At 38.7% G+C, this 25,079-nt stretch overlaps 1 protein-coding gene across 1 annotated transcript in view; it reads left to right on the top strand.

Annotated features, from left to right (window-relative positions):
• The window catches only part of MPDZ (multiple PDZ domain protein), a gene marked incomplete at both ends in the record, with an annotated part of 47,712 nt that extends 23,017 nt beyond the window's left edge, over window positions 1-24,695 (top strand). The window contains 16 exons of the mRNA XM_010014486.1: window positions 4,089-4,193; window positions 4,357-4,449; window positions 4,971-5,148; window positions 7,267-7,377; window positions 14,972-15,134; window positions 15,731-15,927; window positions 17,899-17,990; window positions 18,264-18,348; window positions 18,694-18,774; window positions 19,174-19,266; window positions 19,359-19,433; window positions 20,865-21,042; window positions 23,440-23,585; window positions 23,914-23,997; window positions 24,103-24,296; window positions 24,520-24,695. Coding sequence (XP_010012788.1) covers window positions 4,089-4,193; window positions 4,357-4,449; window positions 4,971-5,148; window positions 7,267-7,377; window positions 14,972-15,134; window positions 15,731-15,927; window positions 17,899-17,990; window positions 18,264-18,348; window positions 18,694-18,774; window positions 19,174-19,266; window positions 19,359-19,433; window positions 20,865-21,042; window positions 23,440-23,585; window positions 23,914-23,997; window positions 24,103-24,296; window positions 24,520-24,695 — 2,051 coding nt within the window. The remainder of the gene's footprint in view (window positions 1-4,088; window positions 4,194-4,356; window positions 4,450-4,970; window positions 5,149-7,266; window positions 7,378-14,971; window positions 15,135-15,730; window positions 15,928-17,898; window positions 17,991-18,263; window positions 18,349-18,693; window positions 18,775-19,173; window positions 19,267-19,358; window positions 19,434-20,864; window positions 21,043-23,439; window positions 23,586-23,913; window positions 23,998-24,102; window positions 24,297-24,519) is intronic.
• Between the last annotated feature and the right edge of the window lie 384 nt (window positions 24,696-25,079).

Here is a 25,079-nt window from a genome sequence, read left to right as displayed (position 1 = left end):
GGGTTCACAGCTAGAATTGACATGAGGATGATGTACTGATATCTGGATTAATCTCAGTGTCATATTTTCTGTGGCACTTACTTACATTTTACTTTCTTCATGTATAAAAAGGTTCAAATTAGACCTTAAGTGTTAACAACAGCAATGTGTCCTGAATATTTTTCATACTTTGTTATTTGGTTTGTTGGTGTTTCAAGGTTTTGTGTGGCTGTTCAGTCAAGCATGTGATAAATGTTCCTCTGTACTGCATGCGGTTTTGTGTTTACAGGATATTTTCATATGTACACCCATTGTTGTTTCCATTGTCGCTGCTCATTGCTAGTGCATATCTCTGGGGGGAGGAGGGTGGTTGTAGCTCTCAAGAAAGGAATCCAGAACATTTTCTCCTTCAAACTGTACAGCTGTGAAAGAGAGGAAATGATTAAACCCTGCATATACTTTCCCTTGAAATTTTTGAACTTCTCTTGCAGATAAGACATGCAGCACAATGGTAGAGCAGTCATTTACTTGTTTCCTGGTTTCTGTGTCTTCATACTTATTTTCTGGCACTTGTTTCTGTTACTCTTTTCTCTGTGAACGTATCAAGGCAATTATCAGTCCCTTTTGCCAGGACCATTCGGGTGCCCGAGTGGATTCTTATTTCCACTTACAGCAAAAGGGTCAACAGAGTTGACCAGAGAAGTCCAACACCCTTCTTCTCTGGGCTTCTCATAATCCCAGTCACTCACCAAGTTGTTCAGGATGATGCTGAATGTCTTCAGACCTCACTGTGATCTCCAAGAAGTGAGCTACAGTAGCAATTCAGCAGGTGGATTTGTTAATTGTGGGGTGTGTGCCCATGAAGTACTAAACAGCAAAAAACCTCTTAGCAGATACAAATTCAAGGTTTTTAGTACACTATGACCTTGCTGTGTGTCACAAAAGGTAGGGCAAGACAGCCACTGACCAAAGATGGTGGTCTGGTATACATACTTACTAAAACTCTAATTTGCAGCAGAATTAGGTTTTTTATATAATTTTCTCATTTCAATAATAACATTCAAAGGAGAGAGGGAAGGAGTACAGTCACATCAGTAATACAGCTTAGCTAATAAAAGCAGTTAGGGAAATCTTTGCCGTTAGCTGAACTTTGGAAATCATGAGCAAGAAACAAAGGTGAACTTGTACACAGAATATACCTTTACATACATTTGACCCATGTAATTTAGTTTACTCTTCTATGCTGTTTACAAAACAAGAAAGTGTTCTGGTTTAGATTTATGAAGTAGCTGACACATTATTGAAGTTCAGTTGTAGGTAAGAATGAACAGTTAAAAGCATGTTGAATGTTCCGTTGAGTGCTTAAAATTAGGCAATAAGAACTGTAGTTAAGTACTAGGATAGAAATAATGTCATTTTCCAAAGAGCTAAAATGTAAAAGCTCCCAGTGATACTATTTGAATTCATCTATGGAAATCAATTAGGTAATTCAGTTGTTCAGTTTTAAATGCATTTTTTTAAACGGAGGAGTGAATGTCTTCTCAGTTTCTATGCTGTTCACAGAAAGGAAAGCTTAGCTGCCTAACAGATCCTGGGATGTGTTTGTAAGTAGCATGTAAGGTTTGTTGAGAGCATCCTTTGAGCCGTACCTTTTGAATGTCTCAGCACAATGTCAGTTACTCATTCATATATGAAAAACAACAGGGTATCGCAGTGCATATGTTTTACCTCTTTTTTGCCTGATCTGTAATGTTGATGTTGCACGGAAGTATGAGGTAAGAACTATTACTGCCTTTAGACCTTGGTACCCTGTGTAATTGTTTGCTACATGGTCTTCGCAGAGAAGAACTGGGCAAGAGTTGAAAGATGTTGAGCACCCTACTGTCGGTGATCACACTCCACTGCATCGAGGCTGAATCTGGGCATATGTTTCCTTTTTAGAAGTCTGCCATTCTCCTTCCCATACTTTGAACAATAGCTTACAGCTGCAGTTTAGCATAAAAGAGGTTGTCCAAGCATTCTAGCCAGCAGAAATCTTGCTTGCAATTCTGGTTTCTTTACTGCAGCTGTCTTTCAAGGGAAAATACATTATTTCCTACTTACTTGATGGGGTGGAAATTGATGAATTTGATTGGGATAAAAATGGTGAATCTAACTGGATGAATGACACATTTTCTTTTGTTGAAATGCAGCTTGCACATCTTGTAATTTTGGTAGGGGCAAGGTGTTCTTATGGGCTTAGTGGGTGATGCTTCCTCAGCAGCATTTGCCCAAAACATAGAATGCTTTGGGTTGGAAGGCACTTTAAGGAACATCTAGTTCCAACTCACCTGCCACAGTCAGGGGCACCTTCCTTTAAGTGTTTTGTGACCATACTACTAGCACTTCGCTATAGTTCAACTCATGTGGAGTTGGAGATGTTTGAGAAATAGTAGTGATTGTTTTCAAAATCTCTTTTCCCCCTTGCTTCTCTCTGTTTTGCTTCTAGGGCTTTGCAGAACAAATGCTGCATATCTTGCATATTTCCTAGTGCTGTGAAGTCCTTAGGGAGTACAGATAAGAGTCAGTGACATGCTGAGTGTTTGTTCCCTAGTGTATGTTAACTCCCCAGCATTTAAAAATGAAAACACTTTGTGTCAAGCATGTAACACCTGTGTGTTTGAAAGCAAGCCCAAAGCAGAAGAGGGAGGAAATCTAATGGAGAGAAGAACTGGTGATAATATGAATGGTTTAGATTTCCATTGAAAGAACTGGAGAGTTCCTCTAATTCAGCACCCTAGGCACCTCCTTAATGACCATTTTCTGCAGTTTTCTGTGTGTGGTAGATATGAGAGGAGATAGGGAACGTTCTTGGGCAGAGATGAAGAAGACAAATAAAGATGGTCGTCAGGATAATTTTGATAGAGTGTTTTGGACAGATAGCATTAATCATATAAAAGTTCATCTGCTCTGCCTACTTCTGCTTGCTATATTCAGCAGAAAACCAGTGAGAGGGGGAATTGGTGGCAGTCAGAGAGTGTTGGACAAAAGAGGACTTCAGGTGAGACTGGGAGCTGAGTCCCTTCTCAGCAGCTTAGATGTCCTTGTGAAGTGGTCAGGATTTTTATTTTATTTTTGCCATGTCTGTTCTGTGAGAAAATACGTTCTTTTAACCATGTGATGGATGGGCAGACAGGATTTTTTTTTGATGTTCTTTTTCCATCAGCCTTACTTCTTGGCAGACTTGTATCTGATGGCTAAGTTGCTTATTGAACAGCTAAGGGGTTTTAAGAAGGCAAAACATCATTAAAGAAGGGCCATCTAAGTAGCCCGGTTTAGATCATGGTGTCCTTTAGCCTGTAGAGGGAAGTTTTTTAAGAAATATTTTTTATGGCTTAATCTTTCTCCTTCTCTTTGTTTCCCCCTCCCCAGTCTATTGAGCCATTTCTGTTCCTGGCATTCAAACAAGGTCAGGTTATACCAGGGCTTCTGGAGTCTGCATGTCATTTGGCTGGTGAAACTTGACTGTCTGACTGTCCCAAGCTGGCTGGGAGTGCATGAAGGGGTGGAGGAAGAAGATGAGCAGGGAATTACTCCCTGCAGCATAGGTCGTGTGCTGTAACATATTTGTATGTCCAAACCCATGCAATACTTTTCACCAAAAGCATACAAACCTAAAATAGATACGAAACTGCCCAGGAAAGCACAAAACCTCCTGCAAGCCAACTTCAAGAAGCATTTTCAGCCAGCATTTAGGATGGTGATGGTGCTTCACATTTCACAGATCAGTCAGTGTTTGTCTTTGCACGAGGAATCTCTGTTTTTGACTGAAGCTGGATTGTCTCTATTACACTCTTGTTGTTCAAGCACCATTTACTTGAAATGGAGTGGCCACCCCTCAGAAAATCATGTGCTGTTCAGCTACCTAATTTGACCATAAATGCATATTTGTTGCAAAGTCACAAAGGATTCATTTAACTACTTATTCCAAACATACCAGCATTGTGGCTTTGAAGTCAGTGACTCCATGAAGTAGTCTTGAGTGGCTTCCTCATAACCATTCCTCACACACACCAAAGGTAGGACCAGCAGTCCTTATACTGCTTTAATCATGTCCCATTTTATTGCAGTATTACGTATGTGCCAGCAGAAAATTTGGACAAGTACAGGGCCAGTTTGGGACAACAAACAGAGGGAGCTGTGCCACTTGAGCTTTTTCCTTCACATACTGTCAGGTGAGTCAAAAGACTTACTGTTTTCTCACATAGAACTCTCAAATGTAACTCTTTCTGTAAACTTTGCACAGTTCAGGAAGATATTTTAGAAGAGCTGAAAGATGGAGAATTTTCTTCAGACCAACAGCCATTGCAATAAAAAGCTGTTCCTGTTTGTTAGCAGGGAACTCCCAGAGCTTCCAGAACGTGAAGAGGGGGAAGGAGAAGAAAGTGAACTTCAAAATGCAGCTTTCAGTAACTGGAACCAGCCCCGAAAGTAAGTGCAGATCTTAGTTGCAGAGTATAAAATTTCATCTGAAATTAAAAAAAAATTAGTCCTGTAATATATTGTAAGATGAGTAAGAAAACAACAGAATTGCTGCACTTATGTATGTTGTACATTGCAGGAGTAATTCACTGTTGATTTTTACTTCCATTGGGCCTCATCACTGCAGTCTTGCAGGTTCTTGCTTATTTTAGTAATTCGTCTTTATAGACTGGCTCTCTGGGACCCAGTAAGAAGAGATAGAAGTATTACAAGTTTTGATTAGAATCCAAAATAAACTGAACAGCAAACACAATTGCAGACTTTCTGAGCAATCCAGTAGATAACTTCACTGAAAAAAAATAAATTTCCAAGGAGGAGCTATTTCTGGTTTTTTGGGGTTTTTTTTAAGCCATTGTGCAAATCCAGGTGTCTTCATTGTGCAGCTTTGTCATAATCACAGCAGATTTTCATTTATTTTGGTCATAATGATAACATTTTCATTTATTTTGATCCTTGTTTTGTCACAACAGGGTTGAACTCTGGAGAGAGCCTAGCAAGTCACTGGGAATCAGCATTGTTGGAGGACGAGGGATGGGGAGCCGCTTGAGTAATGGAGAAGTGATGAGAGGGATCTTTATCAAGCACATCCTGGAAGACAGCCCAGCCGGCAAAAATGGGACGCTGAAAACCGGAGATCGGATTGTGGAGGTACCAGCCGAGTGCCTTTTGCTTGTAATACCCTGGCATCTCAGGAGCCGCTGAGGTGGTCAGCTGGGCCAACAGCTGTGTAATTGCTCCAGCTGGCACCTCTTGAGCCATACAGAGTGTATGTAGTACCATCTGCTGATGTTTGTGTGCAGATAGCTTTAAGTTGAATATACAATCTAAAGCATAGATGACGGACTCTGTGAGCAGGCGGCTACAAAGCCAGCGGTTCTACCTGCCTGTTTTCAAACCAGAATGTGTAGGAAAAAGCTGAAGTTTAGTGAGGCTGAAAGGTTTTACCTTTGGATATTGGATAGCAACAGAAATGGCTGGTGAATGGCAAAGTATACAAATAAATGCCAAGCTTGCTTCCTAATTAAATCTTCCTCAGATCACATCATTCTTGTGCGTCTTGTGCAGGAATTAAGGGTGACGGTTTTTTTTTTTCTGCTTACATGAAGAAGGCTGGATTTGGTACAGAGGAAGTTACGAGCACTGTGTCCATGCCTGAGGACAGGGTAACCAGTGGTGTCACAGGGAGGAATTCATCTAGATTTCTCTTCAGCTTAGCCGGTTCTGTGTTCATGCAGCCGCTTGTGCTTTCTCGTTTAAAGATGAGAAGAATGAATATACTGAAAAGAGCGTGTCTTTCCTGCGATGATTATCATAAGTCAGACATTACCTCATCTCGAGTGTCAGGCCATTAGGAACTGCAATCCCCTACACTCTGCTGGATGTCCTTAGCTGATTGTCCATCAGTAAGAACATATTAAGCAGGGTGATGGAAGTGGTGATTCTTCCCCTAGATCAGACTGGGCTGGCTTTACGCAGTGATACGTAAACTGCAGTTTGCTGTCTGCTGCAAGATTTGTATACAGGATCTTGAAATAATATCGTAATATAGACAGTACTTTCTGCAGCAGGATGGAAGAGTTTCCAGTGTATAACAAGTTGGGAGGTGGAATTTCCTTGATAAAAAATTAGAAAAACCTTACTTATAGCTGTATACCTGGATTTTTATAAATGCACCAATTGTCTCTGACAATGGTGCTTGCAGAAGTTGGAGTGAGTGAGTGAAATTAAGTAACTAATAGTGTGCTAATGTGACTGTTTCTGAATGGATTATTTCAGTTACTCAAGTTGTGGTGTACCAAAGCTATTCTGTACTAGTGCATACAGTATTTCAATCATGGGGTGTCAGAGTGCTGTAGTGTTATTGTTCAGTTCCTTGCAGATTTAGAATTTTCTTTCTCAGATTGTTTTTGTGCTCTTTTTATTTACATTGAATGGTTAAGGTAAACAATTAAAAAGGTAGGGGTAATCCTCATCTTATAACTTTGTGTTCAAGAATTGCCACTAACAAATAACTTTTCTATGTTAGCTTCTAGCTTTCATTATGGCCACTGTAAGAATGCTCTACTGATGCTAACCTCATTGTAACATGGTGCTTACCTGAATCACGAGGCAAACTGTTTTACACACCAATGCATACAAAGGAATGAAGAAAAGCAACCAAGCAAAAATTTGTCTTTTGTCACCCTGTGTAAATCCTTACTTCCAGAAGAGAGAAAGCTTTTCAGCTCTGACCTGAAAGTTTAACTTCTGTGGGAAGTGTCTAGTAGCTAAAGTTGTCTTATCGTGCTTTAAAAAAAATAAAAAGAAAAAAAGTACACTGTACTGACAGCATACCCCATAATGAAAGACTCTCCAGCACCTAACAATTTTCAGTTTGTAAATCTCGTAAAGTCTTGGGAGGAAGGTTATTCCAGGATAGGATTTACAGGAAGCAGTATTTGGCAAACACTACCACTTTCTTTACATTATCTTATTTCCTCTTATTATCATATCTCTTCTGTTATGTTGCTTGTGGGAAAACATATGGAGCCTGAACCAAGAACATTGACATCCTGGTTTTAAAACCATGGAGAATATTTAGTTGATGTTTTTCAGTGCTGTTGGAAATCTCAAACGTGTGCGTTCAGGCCAAGTCATTAGAAACCTTTGCACCAGTAACAAAGGTTTGGGCGTAGGTTTTATTCAAAGTCCCCTAATCAAAATACAAAGCTCACTCATGATTCTTGTAGCTTTTTGCAATTTTAAGATGAGGCCTTCCAATTACAGGTGGATGGAATTGATCTCAGAGATGCCAGCCATGAACAAGCTGTGGAAGCCATACGGAAGGCAGGCAATCCTGTAGTCTTTATGGTACAAAGCATTATAAGCAAACCAAGGGTAAGCATAAAGAATATGAAAAGAGATGTAATACATAATAATAGATAAAACAGTGTTCAAGGTGGTGGTGTTTGGGAATGGGATATTTAATCCTTAAAGTTCCATCTCAGCCATTGTAGGAACAAATATTTGATTTAAGTATTATTTCCATTTAGAGTGAAATCGATTTGGATTTGGAATTGCCCTCCAGCACGCCGTCCTCAAACTATTTTGAAAAGCCTCAAGAAAGATAATTTGTTGGGGGGCAGAGTAGGAGTCTAATAAACCCAACTCTTAGAGATTGACAGCATGTCTGAGGAGCGCATGCAGAAATACAGCACCTGTTAAAAAAATTCATTGGACATTAATGAAAGGACCTAGAAGTACACGAAAGCTTTCCGTCACTAAGCTGCATGGACATTGCAGACAAAAGCTACTGAGTTTTAATATAAGTTGCTTGCATCACTAGAAACTAAACTTCCTCTTTGTAGAGTCTGTGTAAGCTGCATGTTTATTTACTAGTTGTCTCATAACTCTTGTTCCCCAGCCAGACTCTCTTTATAGCCCTTCTTCAGCTTCTGCTCACTGTGGGCAGAAAACTACTAACCCCTTTTATCGTCAGTCATCTAAGGTAAAGTTGCATGAAAAGCTCTATTGAATGTTGGTTGTTGATGCTCGAGCTACTAAAATAAGCCTTTTGCATTTGCTGTGATGTGAACAAAACTGCCACTGCTCAATGTTCAGGCCAGTTTGGGGTGGGAATGATGCCATTACTTTATCGCAATTTACTTTCATTTAGAGAATGCTTCTTTGCTATTTTTGATGTTAGTTCTTTGTTGTCATTATTTTTCAATTGTTAAGTTTGTAGGTTATTTCTTGGCTGTTTATTAAAAAGCCCTTGTTTCTCTGTAAGCAGAAACATTGCAAATGATCTTACTGTACATATGTGTTGCTTTGTGATCTTTGTAAATGGCATTATATTTATTCTCTTCATCTTTTGAAACTTGCATCTGTACTTTATAGTAAGATCTTACAAGGGAATTTCCTGCCTTCATTCATGTGCAGTGACCCAGATAGCTAGCTGCCTGCACAGAGTTACTATATTTAATATGATAACACCATGTATTTAGCAAGGCAGTCAGTTTCAAGTGATATGTTGCTAGCCAGTCAGTTTCTTCCCATTTGTTTTTTTCATTTAGGCTTCTATAGTTGGTAAGGAGATCCTAAGTGTTCTCCAGAATAATGCCCACACCATGCAAATGAGCTGTGAAAAGCTGGTTGATAGTTTTTCTGGCAAGAAGTTACCCAACAGATTTCTTAGTGGCACTGCTCTGGGTATTTCTGAGTAAGAATTTATCTATCACGATGGTTATGGTCCCAGGTAATTTGTAGGGTTACAGCATTGTACTATACAAAATGCTAACTAGTTTGTGATACTTCAGCGTCCTGGACATATTAAAATGCTGAATGAAAGTTAGTTAAATAAAAAATAAATCCTGTTATTTTAGGGTTTGTTTTGAAAAAAAGCCCCAAACAACACAAAAACCCAACAACCCAGTAACAGGAAAAATAGCCTTTATTGTAGCATTTGCTTTTCCTGTCCTAGGCTTTGTAAGAAAGCATGCTAAACGTTGCTCTCTATTCTTTTCTCATGGTAGTGTTATTAATAGCACATTAATAACAGTGCTGTTTCATGGATTAGAATTTGAGCTAGCAGTAGTATTTTAGGTGCTTTACCATCATGATGAAATACAAAAGGCAAGATTTTGAATTGCTGTGGCTGATCTTTTGTTTTCTCTTTACTAGGATTTCACTGGGTATGTACAAAATGTTTGTGATGGTTATTTTAGTTGCATAAAATTTTACGAAGATTCAATTTAAAATTCTATGCAGATGGCAAATGTAATGTAATAGGGTCAATACACTGGCAAATTACTTTTCCATATCAAATGTGAATTGCATGTGTAAAAAAAAAAAATCTTACACTGTAGGGAAACTGCTTGTTGACTTTGACTGGTCAATGAAGAAACCTTGTTCATGGAATCCTAGAATAGTTTGGGTTAGAAGAGACCTTTAAAGGTCATCTAGTCCAACCCCCCTGCAATGAGCAGGGACATCTTCAACTAGATCAGGTTGCCCAGAACCACATCCAGCCTGGCCTTGAATGTCTCCAACAATGGCGCATCCACCACCTCTCTAGGCAACCGTTTGTGCACAGCAGTACTTTCTCACTGATGAAGATACTGTGGAACCAAGACATATGTTGTCTCACCAAATTACGTTACTCTTTGTTTTGCAAAATGATATTTGAGAATAAATATTCAGGGATGCATTTTCTATTTTTAGGAGCATTTAAGAAAACAAAATGCTTCAGGAGAATTTTAAAACAGCAGCATATATCTGGATTAAATTACTTTAGTATAAATGTATCAGTTTATGCTGCAGACCTTCCACATTCCTTTCCATTTACTATACTTATTTTCCAGCAGTGTTAAACCTAGAGCCCTACGACAATTAGTTAATTGCCAGATGGATACTCCTAGTGTAGAAATTACTTTTAAGAATAAATTGAACAGTATTTCCAAAATACTGTGCAGAAATCAGAGTTATTCCTCTTTATTAAACAGGTTCTGATCCCAAAATAAAATACAGTACAAAAACTGTGTAAGGAATACTAATCCTTTCATTACTTTAAAATGCTTTAATTTTGTCTAAATACGAAAACTCGTTTTGTGTTAAATAATAATAAGGAAGTCCCTTGTATTGTTTAAGGAGAAGACCAGAGAATTTAGTCTCATTAAACTATACATTCAGAAAATCACAGATGCATGCACACACATAAAAAGTGATCTGTAAAAGTAATTATTAAATATGAAATCTGCTTAGACATGCCTAGTATTACTAAACCTTTTCTTTTGCAAGATAGACAGTGAGTATGTTACCACAGGAGGTAAATTAAATAATGAGAATTAATCTGTGGCTTTCAAAATAAAAGTAAATCTACTGCATTATTACAGAGAATTATGTTTATTCTAATTGGGAAAACCACAACTTTATAATTAACTAAGGTGTAAGAGTATCAGGCATACATGCTGAGATGCTTGGACAAAACCGTACAAATATCAAACATTAGTAAGTATTTTTTCTATTGTTTATGCTGCTGACTTCTGCACTTTATGCACTTTGTGGGCTAGAACAGCTATGAGGAGGCTTTCGCTTATGCTCATCTAAACATAGCTGATGCAAACACTGGACAAATACAGTTTTGCTTACCTTCACATGTCTGTAGCAAAGTACAGGAAGCAGACCTTGTTTGGATAGCACAAACAGTTAACTAAATATGTTTTGTTTCATGAGTCAGTAAGGATTCATGTAAAAATGTTTTTGTTTAGTTTCTATTATGTTTCCCTTTTAGACCCCTTCCCTGCCTTTACCACAGAACAGTCTTTTCTGTAGGCCAGCTGTCTTCAGCAGCACTAACCCATTTGTCGATTCTTCTCAGTTCAACACTAACAAGGTTGGATGATGACACACTGTCTGCTTTTGACTCACCAAACATTATATGTGTGCTTCTTTGCCATTAGTGTGTCTGCATTTAAATTCTTTTATACCATTTTGGGTAAAATACTGTGCTGATGAGAGTGGAGTTTCTGTGTAGTGAATTAAAAAGCCACAGACACACATGCACATAGAAAGTTTTGAAGAAGTTAAAAAAATGCCAGCTCCATTAATCATAGCCACTAAATCTGATATAATCAGAGCTACCAAAGGAGTAGGTTCTTAATTACAAAATTAGACCCTGTGGTATACGTAAGATACCCACCCGAGTGTAACTCTCTCATCAGCATGAGGTGTTTTGCTGCTGCGTACTTCATTTTCTTTTTATGTGGTTAGGACTTTCCAGGTTTGATACCTGTTTTTATTTTTGCTTTAGAAAAAAAATAAATCCCCAAACAACACTAGCAGCTTTCGTTTTGTGATGCTGAAAATATTTTTCATCTGCTTCTTTAAAAGTATTTCAGTGAACCATGAACAAGATGCTGACATCTTTGGAAATATGAAAGAATTCTCTTTTTCTTTTTTTCCTGTGGTTAGTGCTTACTGTATGTTACTTATATTGGGAACAGACTTAACCTCTACCAAAGTAATAAATAAAAGCTTCATTCTTATGTGCATGCATTTCTGAATTAGTAAATTAGCTGGTTATACATCTTGGGAGTGAGCGTGCCCTTTGTCTCTTTTCCCATGTTGTCAAATACATCGAATGTATAACAAGCATTTATGATATGTGGTGTATAATTGCATGTGTGTTTTTGAAATCTGTCTTTGTGCTTGTTACAGTTCTGAGGAACAGGAGTAGAAGTGTAACAGAAATGATGGCTTGTATTTTTTATATTTTCAGAAGTACTTCTGGGAAAAAAAAAAAGAAATTGCACATTTTTAGAGAAAACTTAATGTTCTTGCAGGTTCTGCATAATTCCTTTTTAAACATTAAGAATGGCGTTTTGTTGTCTCCTCTTCTGCTGAACTAAGGTTCATGTACAGTAAGAAACTTTGCTGAATCAGGGTCCTTAATTACCCCATAAATACTTTTGTCCATTTACAAATGGAGTTAATAAAGTTGCTGCAGTTAGTAAAATGAATCCATAATGAGTTATTCATCAATAATGCTGTGTATTGCCAAAGGTGCTGTAACATATGGATTGCTGTTTTCTGTTACTGTAGGAGGTATCGAATCCAATTAGGGTTACCTTCCGTTGTTCCCCAACTAACCCTTTTGCTCCCACACCATTCAAGGTTTGTCTTGATTCCAGTGAGTGGGTTCTACTGTATGTGTGCTGTACATTTGTACATGGCCTGTGATACCTTTCTTCCTCTGTGTGTGCCTCCTTTGTTGAAAATCATACTGCTCCACGTTTCTAACATTTGCTTGGCTGTGATCAGTGACCCTGGTAGCCAGATGGGTTCATGCACTGTCTGGTGCTTTGCATTTTAAATGAAATACTGTGCCTTTGCACACTGAAAGTATTTCATGAGTTAAAGCATTTTAGGTTTTCTGTGTGTGGCCCGATTCAGGGAGCAAAAGTCTTATGTGTGTGTGAACTGTCGCAGCCAGCCTCTGCTGCTGGCAGTGCCTGCGTGGCAGCCTGTATTCTCGATGCAGGACATGATCCCCTCCACCCAAATACCATTGCAACACCCTTTTTACCCTTCTCACAAAGGAGCCTTGCTTTTACTTTGGTTTCAGCATTTCCTTAAACTTCAGACATGTTCAGATTAGTGTACGCTTGCACAGAGATACAGAAGGAAACTTTTTTTTTATCAGATTGTGGTGGCTGCAGTTCATAAATGCTGATCTGTCAGCCATAGATCCATACATTACAGATCTTCCAGAGGTTCTTGACAGCAGTTCTTTGTTCTTTTTCTTGGTCTTGTTTTCGTTAATTTTGCAGAGTTCTTGGGCACTGTCATTTACCAAGAGTACCGCTAAAGTGATAAGTTAATTTTGGATTTAAAACACAGAGACTACTGTAAGGTCTGCTGATCTGGTCTGCTTCCACCCTCTAGTTCCTCTTTTTTTTCTGTATGTTACATAGCTTTCCAGTTGAAACTCTAGGAAGCACTTTGAAAAATCAGTGTTTCTAGAACTACTCTCCCCTTCATTCTTCCTTGAGGTAGAGGTCTGTCACCAAATTCTCTCCATTGTGGATACATGAATTTTTGATCATGCGAATGTTATTAAATATTGTTTCCACTCAGCTGTTGTTCTGATGGGTAACAATGTCTTTGCTAGAATTTTGATGCTTCAGTTGAGGTTTATTTCTGCCCTGTAACTATTAGCATGTTTTAGAGTATAATCTGCATAAGTTGTAAATAATGCCTACATGAAGTTTTGTGATGCGAGGTATCATCTCAGCTGAATGACATTGTCTTAAATTTCAAACACAGATCAATGTGACTGATACGATACAAAAAATCATATAGCATTTATATGGGGTTTTTTTATAAAAATGATTGGCTTGGGTGCTGTATTAAAATTTACCACACTTTTGACATTGAATGACTTCCTAGCTAAGTTCCTAGAACAAGTTCCTGAATTCAGTGGTGAATGCTCCATCCCTGACAGTGTTCGAGGCCAGGCTGAACAGTGCCTTTGGTGACATGGTGTAGGATGAGGTGTCCCTGCCCATGGCAGGGGGGGTTGGAACTAGATGATCCTAAGGTCCTTTCCATCCCTACCCGTTTTATGATTCTGTAATTCTATGAAAAGAATTATTTTTTTTTCAAGCAGAAGCAGAATGAAGGAACAGAAATAGGGCATTTTCATTTTCTTTAAATCTTTCAGGTATACAGAGAATGAAGGTAACTCATTTTCCCTGAGAGATGGGACCTTCCTTAAATTTTGGTATGACTAAATTGGTAACTTGCCATTTTTTTTCAACACTTTTAATTTAAAGCAGATTGGAGTTTCCCAAGGTGTATGTTGTTACCCATTTCACTGTTGCCTCTGATGAAGTTGTCTTGGTGTTTTCGGTACCCAGAAACACCACGTGTTCAGACTTATGCTAATGGAGGTAATGAAAGCTGAAATGATGAGAACAGGCCTGTGAAGCTAAGGCAACACCTGAAAATCTTAGTGTTGGAAAAATACTTTGTTTTCCACTGAAGTTTTTGTTGTTTACATCGACTGCTGATCTGCCAAGTATCAAAGTGTCTTGGCCTTTTGAGCATGCATAGGCTTCAGAATGATGATACTCAGGCACAAGTTTCTTGACTACATGTTTACTCTGAGCAAGCCATAATGATATAAATTACAAACCCTTAGCCAAATCCCTAATCACAGTCATATTCCTCAGGGAAACTGACTTGGATGGAGGCTTGCCAGATTCTGCATTTGGGCATTTAACTATTATATTGCAGTAGTCGTGTAGTAATACTTTTAAATTTTTTGTAAATAAGAACAGACCACATACATGAAGACCAAAGGTATTGGTCTCCTCCTGCTTTGTTTGATCTTCCCTGTGCAGCTTATAGAAAATCAGAAAATAAGACTGAAAATGTCCAGATACTGTGGATTTCTTCAGTGTTGTCTATTCCGTTTATTTTTAAATTGTCCTGTGAGTTAATATACCAGTTATTTTTTTCTGAAGGCATTTTTTGAAAGCACCAAGTTGTTTCCTTTCCTTTTCCTCTGATTTGGCTTCCAAAGAATATAATAGGAAGACATTATATGCAGTAGCTTTTAAAAATAAAATTGAGTGGAAGTCTCTTACAAATATGGCATTAAGAAAAAAAAATTGCTTGAGTCTTCATAAGAGATTTTTTCTGAAATGTAAAGTGGCACATAAAACTTTACTGAATTGGGCTTTTACTGTGAGGTCTGTTTGCTTCTGAATACATTTTGGAGTGATGTTATCTCTTGCCTTGCCTGGTGTTTGTTTCTGTCTTTGATCTCTTGCAGCCTTTCTGTGCCATATTACTAATTTAGAATTCCAGCTGCTTGGTATTTAAACTTCAAAGCCATAGTCATTGCCATTCGACATTTTTGTATACTAGTTTGCCCTGCACAGAGTCTGCATCTGCTTAGTCTCTGTCTTTTTCTTATTCTCCACAGGTATTCGGTCAGTCTGATTTAGAACCAGAAAAGACTTCACTGTATAACTTGCCTGTGCCCCCGCCTTCAGCATTTTCAGGAATGAGCTGTGATGTCGCACAGTCATCTTCTAGCAGAGCCCCAGAGGATGGGGAAAAGGAGGATGAGTTCGGTTACAGCTGGAGTGAGTTTATCCTTTATGACAATGTTTGAAATACTTCGTGTTGAAATAGCACTGTAGCAGAAGATACGGGGTGGGGTGTGGGGGGGTCCTGTTCTAACTATTTCATGTGCTTTCTGTTTTGGGTGTTAAGTGTGCCTGTCAGCTTTCAGCTGTGCTTGGTCAGACGCACATAGTGAAATACAAAACTGATTTGTCTTCGTTGCATTCCAATCTCTGTTTTCCTTCATGGTCCAAATTCACTGTTTCACATGTAGGACTCCTTGAAGATTTTCATTGTACTGTAGGTAACTGACAGCAGTAATTGGTGTGATAGCTTTCGTTACCTGAAATTGTTACTGGAGGGAAGATTATCACCTTCTTTTTTTCTTTATGGGAGGTTTTAATGTTTTCTGAAGTTAGAGGGAAAACAAGGAACTAGAAATACTGTTATAAGTCACCTAAAGCTTAGCTTAAAAGTGTACACTTAAAATACTCATGCCCAGTTTGGTATTCTTCTGTCCAATACTGCTCACTGGACACTGATCTTGACTGTGTAGGTGACTTACGAACCTCTCTATTGTAAATCCAACCTCTGCTGCCCACACTTTTACATTTAGAAAAGATCGTGCAGCGCTATGGAAGTCTGTCGGGGGAGCTACACATGATTGAACTGGAAAAAGGAAGGACAGGTCTGGGACTTAGTCTTGCTGGTAACAAAGACCGATCCAGGATGAGTGTCTTTATAGTGGGAATTGATCCAAATGGAGCAGCTGGCAAAGATGGCAGGTTACAGATTGCAGATGAGTTACTAGAGGTGAGTTTTTGCAATTTCTACTGAAATCCAAGCATACCAACTTAAAATGCATTAAAATATTTGATTCTTGCTGTAGGGTGGATGTTCTTCAGTGGACTTCGAAATCCCTAACTTATCCAAGTTGATATCACAATGCTACCAGATTTTCATTCCAATGTATGCCAGATAGTTGTAGTTGGTTATAGTAGTACTAAGATGTGTGCGTTTAAAATGGACAAAAGTGAGGGATGACAGCAGTTTCTGGGTTATGGAGATGTATGGAAGGGCAGTATATTGCAGACCATGGAAAATAATTAAAAGTGCATTAGTCCATCCATCTGTGGAGTGTTCCAGACTTTCTAATTACTTCTCTATCTACTGGAAGTATGATGATGTCAGAATACTTTTATATTGTGTAACATATACAATGGAATTTAAATTGTGGAAACAGGAACAGGTCCATCTGTATTATGGACTTTTATCTCACGACACTTTGGAGCTGTTTACTAGTGGCTTTATGAAGGGACCTAACCACTGAAAGTGCATTCCGAGTATGTATATGGTCATAAGGTATATTTTTATATTACCACAGTTGATGATAGTTGCGGAGATATTCTCTGCTATAGCTTTTCCCATTCTTTTTGGTAGCGGTAGGTAACGTTAGGTTACATTATCCTCACAGAAGTGCGATGTGTAACTTCAAAACTGTTTGCAGAGGTGTTTGAGGATGCACTGGGAAGATGGTACAGGGAGGCAGCAGTGAGACTGAGCAAAGCTTGAGGTAGACACGGAGAGTGTAAACAGTGTAAGATGGCAGTTGCAGACTAGGAGGGAAAAGAAGGGATTTGTGGCACTCTGGACCCAGTCTCATGGAGGGACCTATCAGTTGCAGGGTCCAGTGTTACCTGCTAGATGGTTCTCTTGAATCAGTTAGATGGAGTTGTTTTTTTTTAAACCTTTATGTTGCAGATACTGAATATCCTCAGGACACATTTAAACATGTCTGTCTGACTCTTCTCTCATGTGATTTCTTGCTTACTGTCCATACTGTAAACCTGATGCCAAGAGATTGTCTGAACCTCTTCCGAGAGGAGACATCTGAGCTTGCTCCTTTTGTTCCCAAGTAGCTGTGCCTCAGCTGTGGCAGGCCATGCTCCATCCTGCAGCTGACAGCCTTCCCTGGTTCTTCACAAGCCCATGTAGATGACAGGGCTCAGTGTCCCTGTGACTGTCCCTGGTGGATACAGCTTCAACCCTCAGTTCAGTGTCTTGCATCTCTTGCTCACTGTTTGCCACTACTTTGCTTCTGTTAGTACTAACTCAGTATGTATTTCATTATTTTCCCTTTGTGTAGGTCCAAACTGTCCCTTTTGAATCATTTCGGCTTTTCTAGAGTGGAATTCTTCACTGTAGTTTTCCATTTCTAAGAAATGCAATACAAAAGTGTGAGTGAATAATAGCCCTAGTCTGCAAATTCAATTGAAGCCCCTCTGATCTTCAAGGGGTTTCAGTGAGTCTACTCTTTCAAGCAAAGACAATGATTGTCACGTCAGACCTTCATACTGTAAATGCATGAGTTTTCATACTCTTCTGTATAAAGTGCCTGGCTCAGAGCTGAGATTTGGTAAATATGAACTTATTGCTGGATATAAGCAATCCCTTTATTTGTTACAGTTAGAATTTCCCATGGCCCTGCTTTACCACCACATCAGTCATGAGGTGATCAATGGCAAGTGGAAATAGATGATGTGCCAAGTCAACTCAGTATAACTCAGAGTGGCATTTTTAACACTGTGACAGTGTTAGACTGAAATCAAACTGTAAGGAATTTTGTACTGGAAGAAGGGAGTGAAAACAGGGCAATATACTCTGCTATTTCAGTATAATTGCTTCTTTAGTCAGTGATGTGGGATAATGGATTTTTTTAAAAGCTTAAATAGTTTAAGGGAATTAAAATATTAGGACCAATAATTGCTACCTTTCTTTATGTAGATAAATGGGCAAATACTCTATGGAAGGACTCATCAGAATGCTTCCTCAATCATCAAATGTGCACCATCTAAAGTAAAAATAATCTTTATAAGGTAAGTTCTGGTTAAAGATTTGGCTAAAAAGGTTTATTTTTAATATGCTCAAATTTTACACAGTGTTTCTGGTTTAGTTTTAATTTTGGTTAAGGTAGATATGCTTTTGAACCCAGTTCTTGGTAGCTGTTAAATGTGTCTTGTGTTTTCTATTTTGGTATTTGCAATGTGAGTGCCAGAAATAAAGGAAGGCACTAGACTTAAACTTGTTCTAAGAAGTACAATGCTGTATTACTTAATTCTCACTACATTTCTTAACGGAATCTATTGTAGAAATAAAGATGCAGTAAATCAGATGGCTGTTTGTCCTGCAAAGCCGGTAGAGGCTTCACAGTGCACCTCAGGGACTCTTCCAGAGGTAGAGTAAATTTTTGTTTTTCTCATTGACTAAGATAGTAACATTGTTCTGAATAGAGGAATGTCCTGTTTGCTTGACAAATACTACAAAATAAAAAGAAATCCAAGGGAAAAAGGAATGAGATTTTAGTAAACCTGCTAAATTTAGTACAGCTGTGCTCAGTTCTATTCTATTTTTTATTTGTCTAAACTATGAAGAGAATCTAATATTGCCATGAATTCAATTATAGCAGTTTAAATGAATACAGAAAATAACCATACCCACTTTAAATGTTTGTATGCTATTTTATTTTGATGGAAAATATTGAATATTGTTGCTCACAGTTACGTTTTCATTTTCTGTTAGATTGGTATCACTGCTGCAAACTCCAGTGCTTGTTCTGACTTCAGTTCCTGTAAAAACATTCAGTATGTGGAACTCCCTAAGGTATGTGCTGAAAATTAAATTTACATCAGCCACATTTCTATGTGCTAGCTTGCTTTTCTGTAATGGAGTCCCTCTTATGGCAAACAAACTTACTGGAAGTCAGAATTGATTTCTAGAGGTCTTTTGTGAAAGGACCCCAAGGTTTTCCTGACATAATGACTTCGGTATCTCATGAGTCCTTTTAACTTCACATAAATTTGTGAGTTGCCCTGTGTCTCTGAAAAAGTCACGACTTGTCCTATTCACAAAGCTTTTGGTAACCAGCTGGTGGTGGTGCCTCAGGTAAAATTATTGCTTTAGAAGTTCAAAGCAAATGAATTAGCAGATTATTTAGTGAATGTGTTCTAACATTTTTAGAAATGCAGTACCTAACCATTTGCTTTTTTCTGTTTGCCCCAGGATCAAGGAGGCTTTGGAATTGCCATTAGTGAGGAAGACACAATTCATGGAGTAGTTATTAAGAGTTTAACAGATCATGGTGCAGCAGCAAAGGTGTGAGAACATTTAAAATCCAAATAAGGAATGAAAAATGTTTTTTGAAGTAGCATCCAGAGCTCAAAGTTTTCATTCTATGTTTTTTCCAGGATGGACGAATCAAAGTTGGAGATCGGATCCTGGCGGTGGATGATGAAATTGTTGTGGGATATCCAGTAGAAAAGGTGCTTCTGAACTGTCAGGAATGTTGCAGAAATCACATCCCTTAATGTAGGAGGTGACTGTGTCTTAAACAAAGAGTGAGGTTTTCGTGACTATACTCTGTTCATTTTCAAATCTGGCTAAAAAAACGAAGGTCTGCAGACATTATCTGGATAGGAAACTACTGAATTACTGCAGAATAAGCTAAAACCTGAATTTAAAGCTCAGCTGCTATTTTACATTAATGTACTACATGAATCATCTATCTCTGTGCTACAGTTGTGATTTTTGTTTTCCCTGCGGTTCATGTCCGGTGACTGAGAGGCACTTAGTTGTGGGAGAAAAGCCATGAACTATTGCTCAATAATGTTTTTTCATACCTATGCCACTTTGAAAGTATTAGAACAAGCAAAAATTAATACCTGTAAATTTACATGGGTAAGTTGCATCAGTGGTAAACAGGTCATGAACTGTGGTTTTATGTAGGGAGTGTGTGTAATAACAGCCTCGTATTCCAGGCCTGGTATTTCAGCCCTTTGGAGAAAACAATCTCCATTCCTAAATAACAAGATTATTTCTAACTTCTATCTCTACAAACTCAATTTGGGTTCCTCTGTGAATCAAGGAGAGCATTTTGCTAGCACCTGCCTTGCTACAAAGAAAGGTGATTCTTTAGGCATGAGGAGATTACTTTCTACTTGTTAAAAGGGGAATTAGGAGAGCATCCATCCTACTCTTGGATGCACTGCTATCTCTGAAGGAGTGAGTAGGAGATAATGAATTTGTCTGCAGGGAAGTAGGTAGGCTTTAAGAGATGAGACAGAAAGACTGAGTAGGTAATTTCTGAAAATACTTCCACTGAAATGTAAAATCGCAGGCGGATTTGGTGTCTTTTCTGTGAGATGGCAATTAATTTTTAAGGTTTTGCAGTATGCCTTTAAACTAGATTTTGTGTTACACCCTAGTTTTTTCTCTCCCTGACATAGTTCAGGTAATAGTTTCAGATTTTTCTTCCAGCTGTGCATCCAGTTAAGGAGCTAGGGTGGCAGTAGCACATTTATTTAAATCAGTAGATGTTTTGACATTGAATTCTGTGGGATCAGAATTGGGCTTCACCCAAGCAATAAAAGACGAGTATTATTATTTTTCTGATAATTGCTATAAACAGTATTTTGTCCAGAGAAGCCATCTGAAGGGTGACACATTGTCATCTGGGGTAGTTCAGTGAAGTTTCATGAAAGCTAGTTGATTAACACCAGCTAACTGGCCCGTAGTTAGCTCTGTTGCTGTTTCTTATAGAAAATGTCAATATTTGTACTTGATCATTATCAAGAAAACCTGCATGATTGTGACTTGTAGCTCCAGTCTGCAGAACAATCCTTCTGCTGTATTTTGTTTTATAACTGAACAGTGCAGAGTTACACTCTTCACCAGCTTTTCTCTTTGTCATTCAGTTTATTAATCTGCTGAAGACATCCAAAACTGTGGTGAGACTTACAATCAACTCAGTGGAGACAGATAGCCTGTCTGCAGCACCAGTTCCTCCGAGTACTGGCCCAGCAGAGAGGAGGAGTATGCAGCCACCAGCACATCTTCCCTCTTCCAGCTCACCAGAACCAGAAGCCATGAAAAGTAAGGTTCTTCCTCTGTGTGTGTCTGTCTTGTGACATAAAAATAAAGACACAGTTTGTAAACAAGTTTTCTATTTTTGTATGCACTCAGCTGTGTTCTGAGTTGCATTTCCTAGGACTTTTGGATTACAGATCCATCTAAATGAAGCAGTGAGGCTCCACACCAAAGACCTGCCTCTTGTTTTCTCAGTGGCCTGTTGCAGAGGCAGGAAGATGGAGGGATTTTCTCCTTTCTCACAAAAGCTGCACAGCAGGTGCCTCTGTCATGGTTGTCTAAAACTTAAGTGGGAGGCATTCCATTTACTGAGGGAGAAAAGTCATTTCATCTTTCCTAGAACAGGGGAATGGTTGAGACTGTCTTGCCAGTTATTAACTATCCACATTTGACTCTCCCCCTTTAAAATAGAGAGTTGAAATGTGAGTGAGTGATGATAGCTATTGGTTAAGCACCACACTACTAAGAAGCTGATAATAACTTAATTGAGTAATGCACACATTACAGTTAGGTTATATGTACATCACTGCAAGTATTACTAAGTCATGTTTCCATTGCTTATTACAAGCAGTAGTATTGATATGCAGTTATATTACTATAAAGAATCCCACGGGAGACATACTGAGTAATAATTATGTTGTCTTCCCTTCACATTTAGTTGTGGGGTAAAGTCTGTTGCTTTGTCCAAGTCTGTTCCTTCCATCTCTAGACTGCCACAGCAAGTCTTAGGGATAAAGACCCGATGGAGATTTTGGCCGTGCTCCCTCTGGCATCCTGGGGCTTTGTGATTGCATTTTGGCTTCACTACCATTTACAGGCATCCACAACCCAACTGTTGGAAGATCTCCCTCCTCTTTATTCTCCACCTGATTTTATGATTTATTCTCCTGCTTTCTTTTACCAAGGCCACCTTTTTGCTCCCTCTGCACCTTGTTTTCTCTGAACAGACTTCTTCCAAATAAGCAACTCATCTCTAGTGAATTTTTCACTGTTGGTCTGATTTGTACTACCCCACTTTGGTGTTTCCCATAGAGATATGTAGGTAATTTTTGGCCCAGCACCAATGCAGCTGTCTAGATGAGGTCCATCTTGCATACCAAGACTCCAGTCCAGTTCTTCAGTTCATGTGTTTCATGTGCATTTTATGCCTTCTAGACAGAATGACTATACTTAATCCTTGACTCCCCTACTTAGCTCAAGCTAGCATGAGCAATTACTCATCATACATGCAAAGAACTTCTGTAACAGAGCAGTAGAGTAACATGATCTATACTTGCACAGAAGCTTTACCCTTAAAGAGTCTTAACTGGCCTTCTGGTCCCCTTCAAAGGCCAAGACTTAGTTTTGAGGCTTACTTCTCCTGCAGGACCCATTGCTCACCTGATACCTAAGTATTTGTCTACCATAAAGCCATATTCCTGAAAGGTGAAGTCCTTTCTTAGTTTCAGTGGAACTTCTTTTAATTAATGCCCTTTTAAAGTGCCTCAGTAGGATTTAGATACCTGTTTCTACCTTTTGGAAAAAAAGTAATTTTGGTGTTTCTTTCAAGCACAGGGGCATTAGAAACAGAGATAATCTGAATATCCCAGACATTTTGATTGCTGATTGTTTCCTTTAGTTGCAACACAATATCCCCTCCTATTATTTTTATCCTGTTATCTTTAGCTTTTTTTTTTTTTCCCCTGTGGAGGATACAGAACTGACAAAAATGCTGAAGCAGAGATTCATTTGTGACAGACCAGGGATACTGAATTTACAGATAAATTGCTACATAAGGATCCCATAATACTTGCACTGTAAGAATAAATATTTACACCACAAAACTTACTGCTTCCAAAAGATGCGTCAGTTAAAAGTTATTTTTGAACGCCACTAAATAGTGATTGTATAAAATGCTTGACTTGACCGTGGATTGCTGGACTTCTGAAATATCACTACATTTGGTCCATACTGAACAATCTTTCCATTCATTTCATTGTCTGAGATGAACTGTTTAGTTAGATGGACCTTGACTTGAGCTAATGCAAAAGTGCAAGGCTGACATCCCTGAGTTCATGTGTTTGATACATACTATGTAGCTCATTTATCTGTGGTCTGCATTGCACAGTTGCTAGCGTAGATGTTTAAGTTGTGTCCTAAATAGAACCTGTTGTGTACAATAGCTTCTTTGGCTATCCAAGACTGTGATGTAGGTACTTGGTGGTATAAAAACTGGACAGTTGTGATAAAAACTACAGGACAGTGCTTGTCTGAGGAGAGCAGAGAGCTAGCACCATCGTTCTTTGTAGGTCAGCTATTCAGCTCTTGCTATAGAGCTGTCAGTGGGCTTTCAAAATGCTGGTTTAAAGTCACTTTTCTAATACCAAGCCCTCTTACTATAACCAGGATGTTTAATTGTTTTAGACACAAGCAGATCTTCAACTCCAGCCACATTAGTCTCTGACCCAGCTACTTGTCCCATCATTCCTGGATGTGAAACAACCATCGATATCTCCAAAGGGCGGACTGGTCTTGGTCTGAGCATTGTTGGAGGAGCAGACACTTTGCTGGTTGGTTGTAAAAATACATTTGTCACCGAAGTGAAATAATAATGTTGAAATTAAAATGTCTGATAGAAGACATATTTTCTTCTTATGTTTCTCTAACATTTATAGAAGGATACCAAAAATACCAGTTGAGGGGCGGGGGAGAGGGGAAGGACTTCTAAAATTGAAAGAATAACTGACCTTCTTAAATATTCTGGTAATTTGTTCATCATACATCTGACTGTTTTGTTTATCACTGATGAATTATAGTAGGAATTTTCAGTTGCTGTTAGTTCAAAGTAGAGGCATGGTTTTTCAACAGGCAATTTATTTTTGTTTTATGCATTCACAGGGAGCAATTATAATCCATGAAGTATATGAAGAAGGAGCAGCATCTAAAGATGGGAGACTGTGGGCTGGGGATCAGATATTAGAGGTGTGGTGGTTTCTTTGATCACTTACTATCATTTGCTAGCTAGTCATCTTCTGTTTGTCTGCTGGAAAGTCCTGCATACTTTATGATTGTATGTTTTCACTGCAGGTGAACGGGATTGACCTCAGGAATGCCACACATGATGAAGCGATAAATGTCCTCCGACAGACTCCCCAAAAAGTTCGTCTGACTGTATACAGAGATGAGGCCCAGTACAAGGAGGAAGACATGTATGATGTACTCAATATAGAGCTCCAAAAGAAGCCTGGAAAAGGCCTTGGGCTGAGTATTGTTGGGAAAAGGTATGAATGTACCTGGAAAATCAATATCTGGAACTTGCTGGGTATGCTTACGTTTGTGTTGGTGCTTAGATCCTGTGGGCTTAAAGGCTATACCTGTAGTTTTTGTGCTTAAGCTATTTAGCTGTTCTAGAAGAACTAGCCCAACATGACTTAACAGAAAATTGAGACGTAAAAATAGGCCTCAAACAATGCTGTAATCCAAAATCCATTTGTGTATTTGCAGAAATGATACTGGGGTGTTTGTGTCAGACATCGTCAAAGGAGGAATAGCAGATATGGATGGAAGATTGATGCAAGGAGACCAGATACTGACAGTGAATGGAGAAGATGTTCGAAATGCTAACCAGGAGGCTGTTGCAGCTTTGCTAAAGGTATTGGGAAAAGAGAAGGTGAATAAAAGTGAAGAGGTGTCATCCAGATATTTTGGAAGCTTTAGTTTTGTTCAGACTGATTTCAGATTGTTATTGAGATACTGATGAGAATCACCTGTGGATCCAAATTTAAGCTTCCTGTAGTTTAGAGCATTAAGATTTTCATACTTTGCCTGATGAAAATGGGAGTAGTGGTAGTGCAAAATGCCATGTGTTTATAGCACAATAGAAGACCACTACCTAGAACAACCTAAAACCTAACCTGTATTTTTTCCAGCAAACTGATAGCTGGTTAACTGTGTCACATTTTCAGAAAGATTTGCAGAGCTGACTTTAAGTGGTGGAAAATTCATCACAGTGTCTGTGCCAAAAAGTGATTACTTTGGTAGCTGACAATGTTAATCCTTTCCCC

Source organism: Nestor notabilis, unplaced genomic scaffold (assembly GCF_000696875.1).
Source record: "Nestor notabilis isolate BGI_N333 unplaced genomic scaffold, ASM69687v1 scaffold30955, whole genome shotgun sequence".
In the NCBI taxonomy this organism is placed as follows: domain Eukaryota; kingdom Metazoa; phylum Chordata; class Aves; order Psittaciformes; family Psittacidae; genus Nestor; species Nestor notabilis.
The sequence above is the reverse complement of the archived record's forward strand: the minus strand, read 5'-3'. Positions and strand labels throughout refer to the sequence as shown.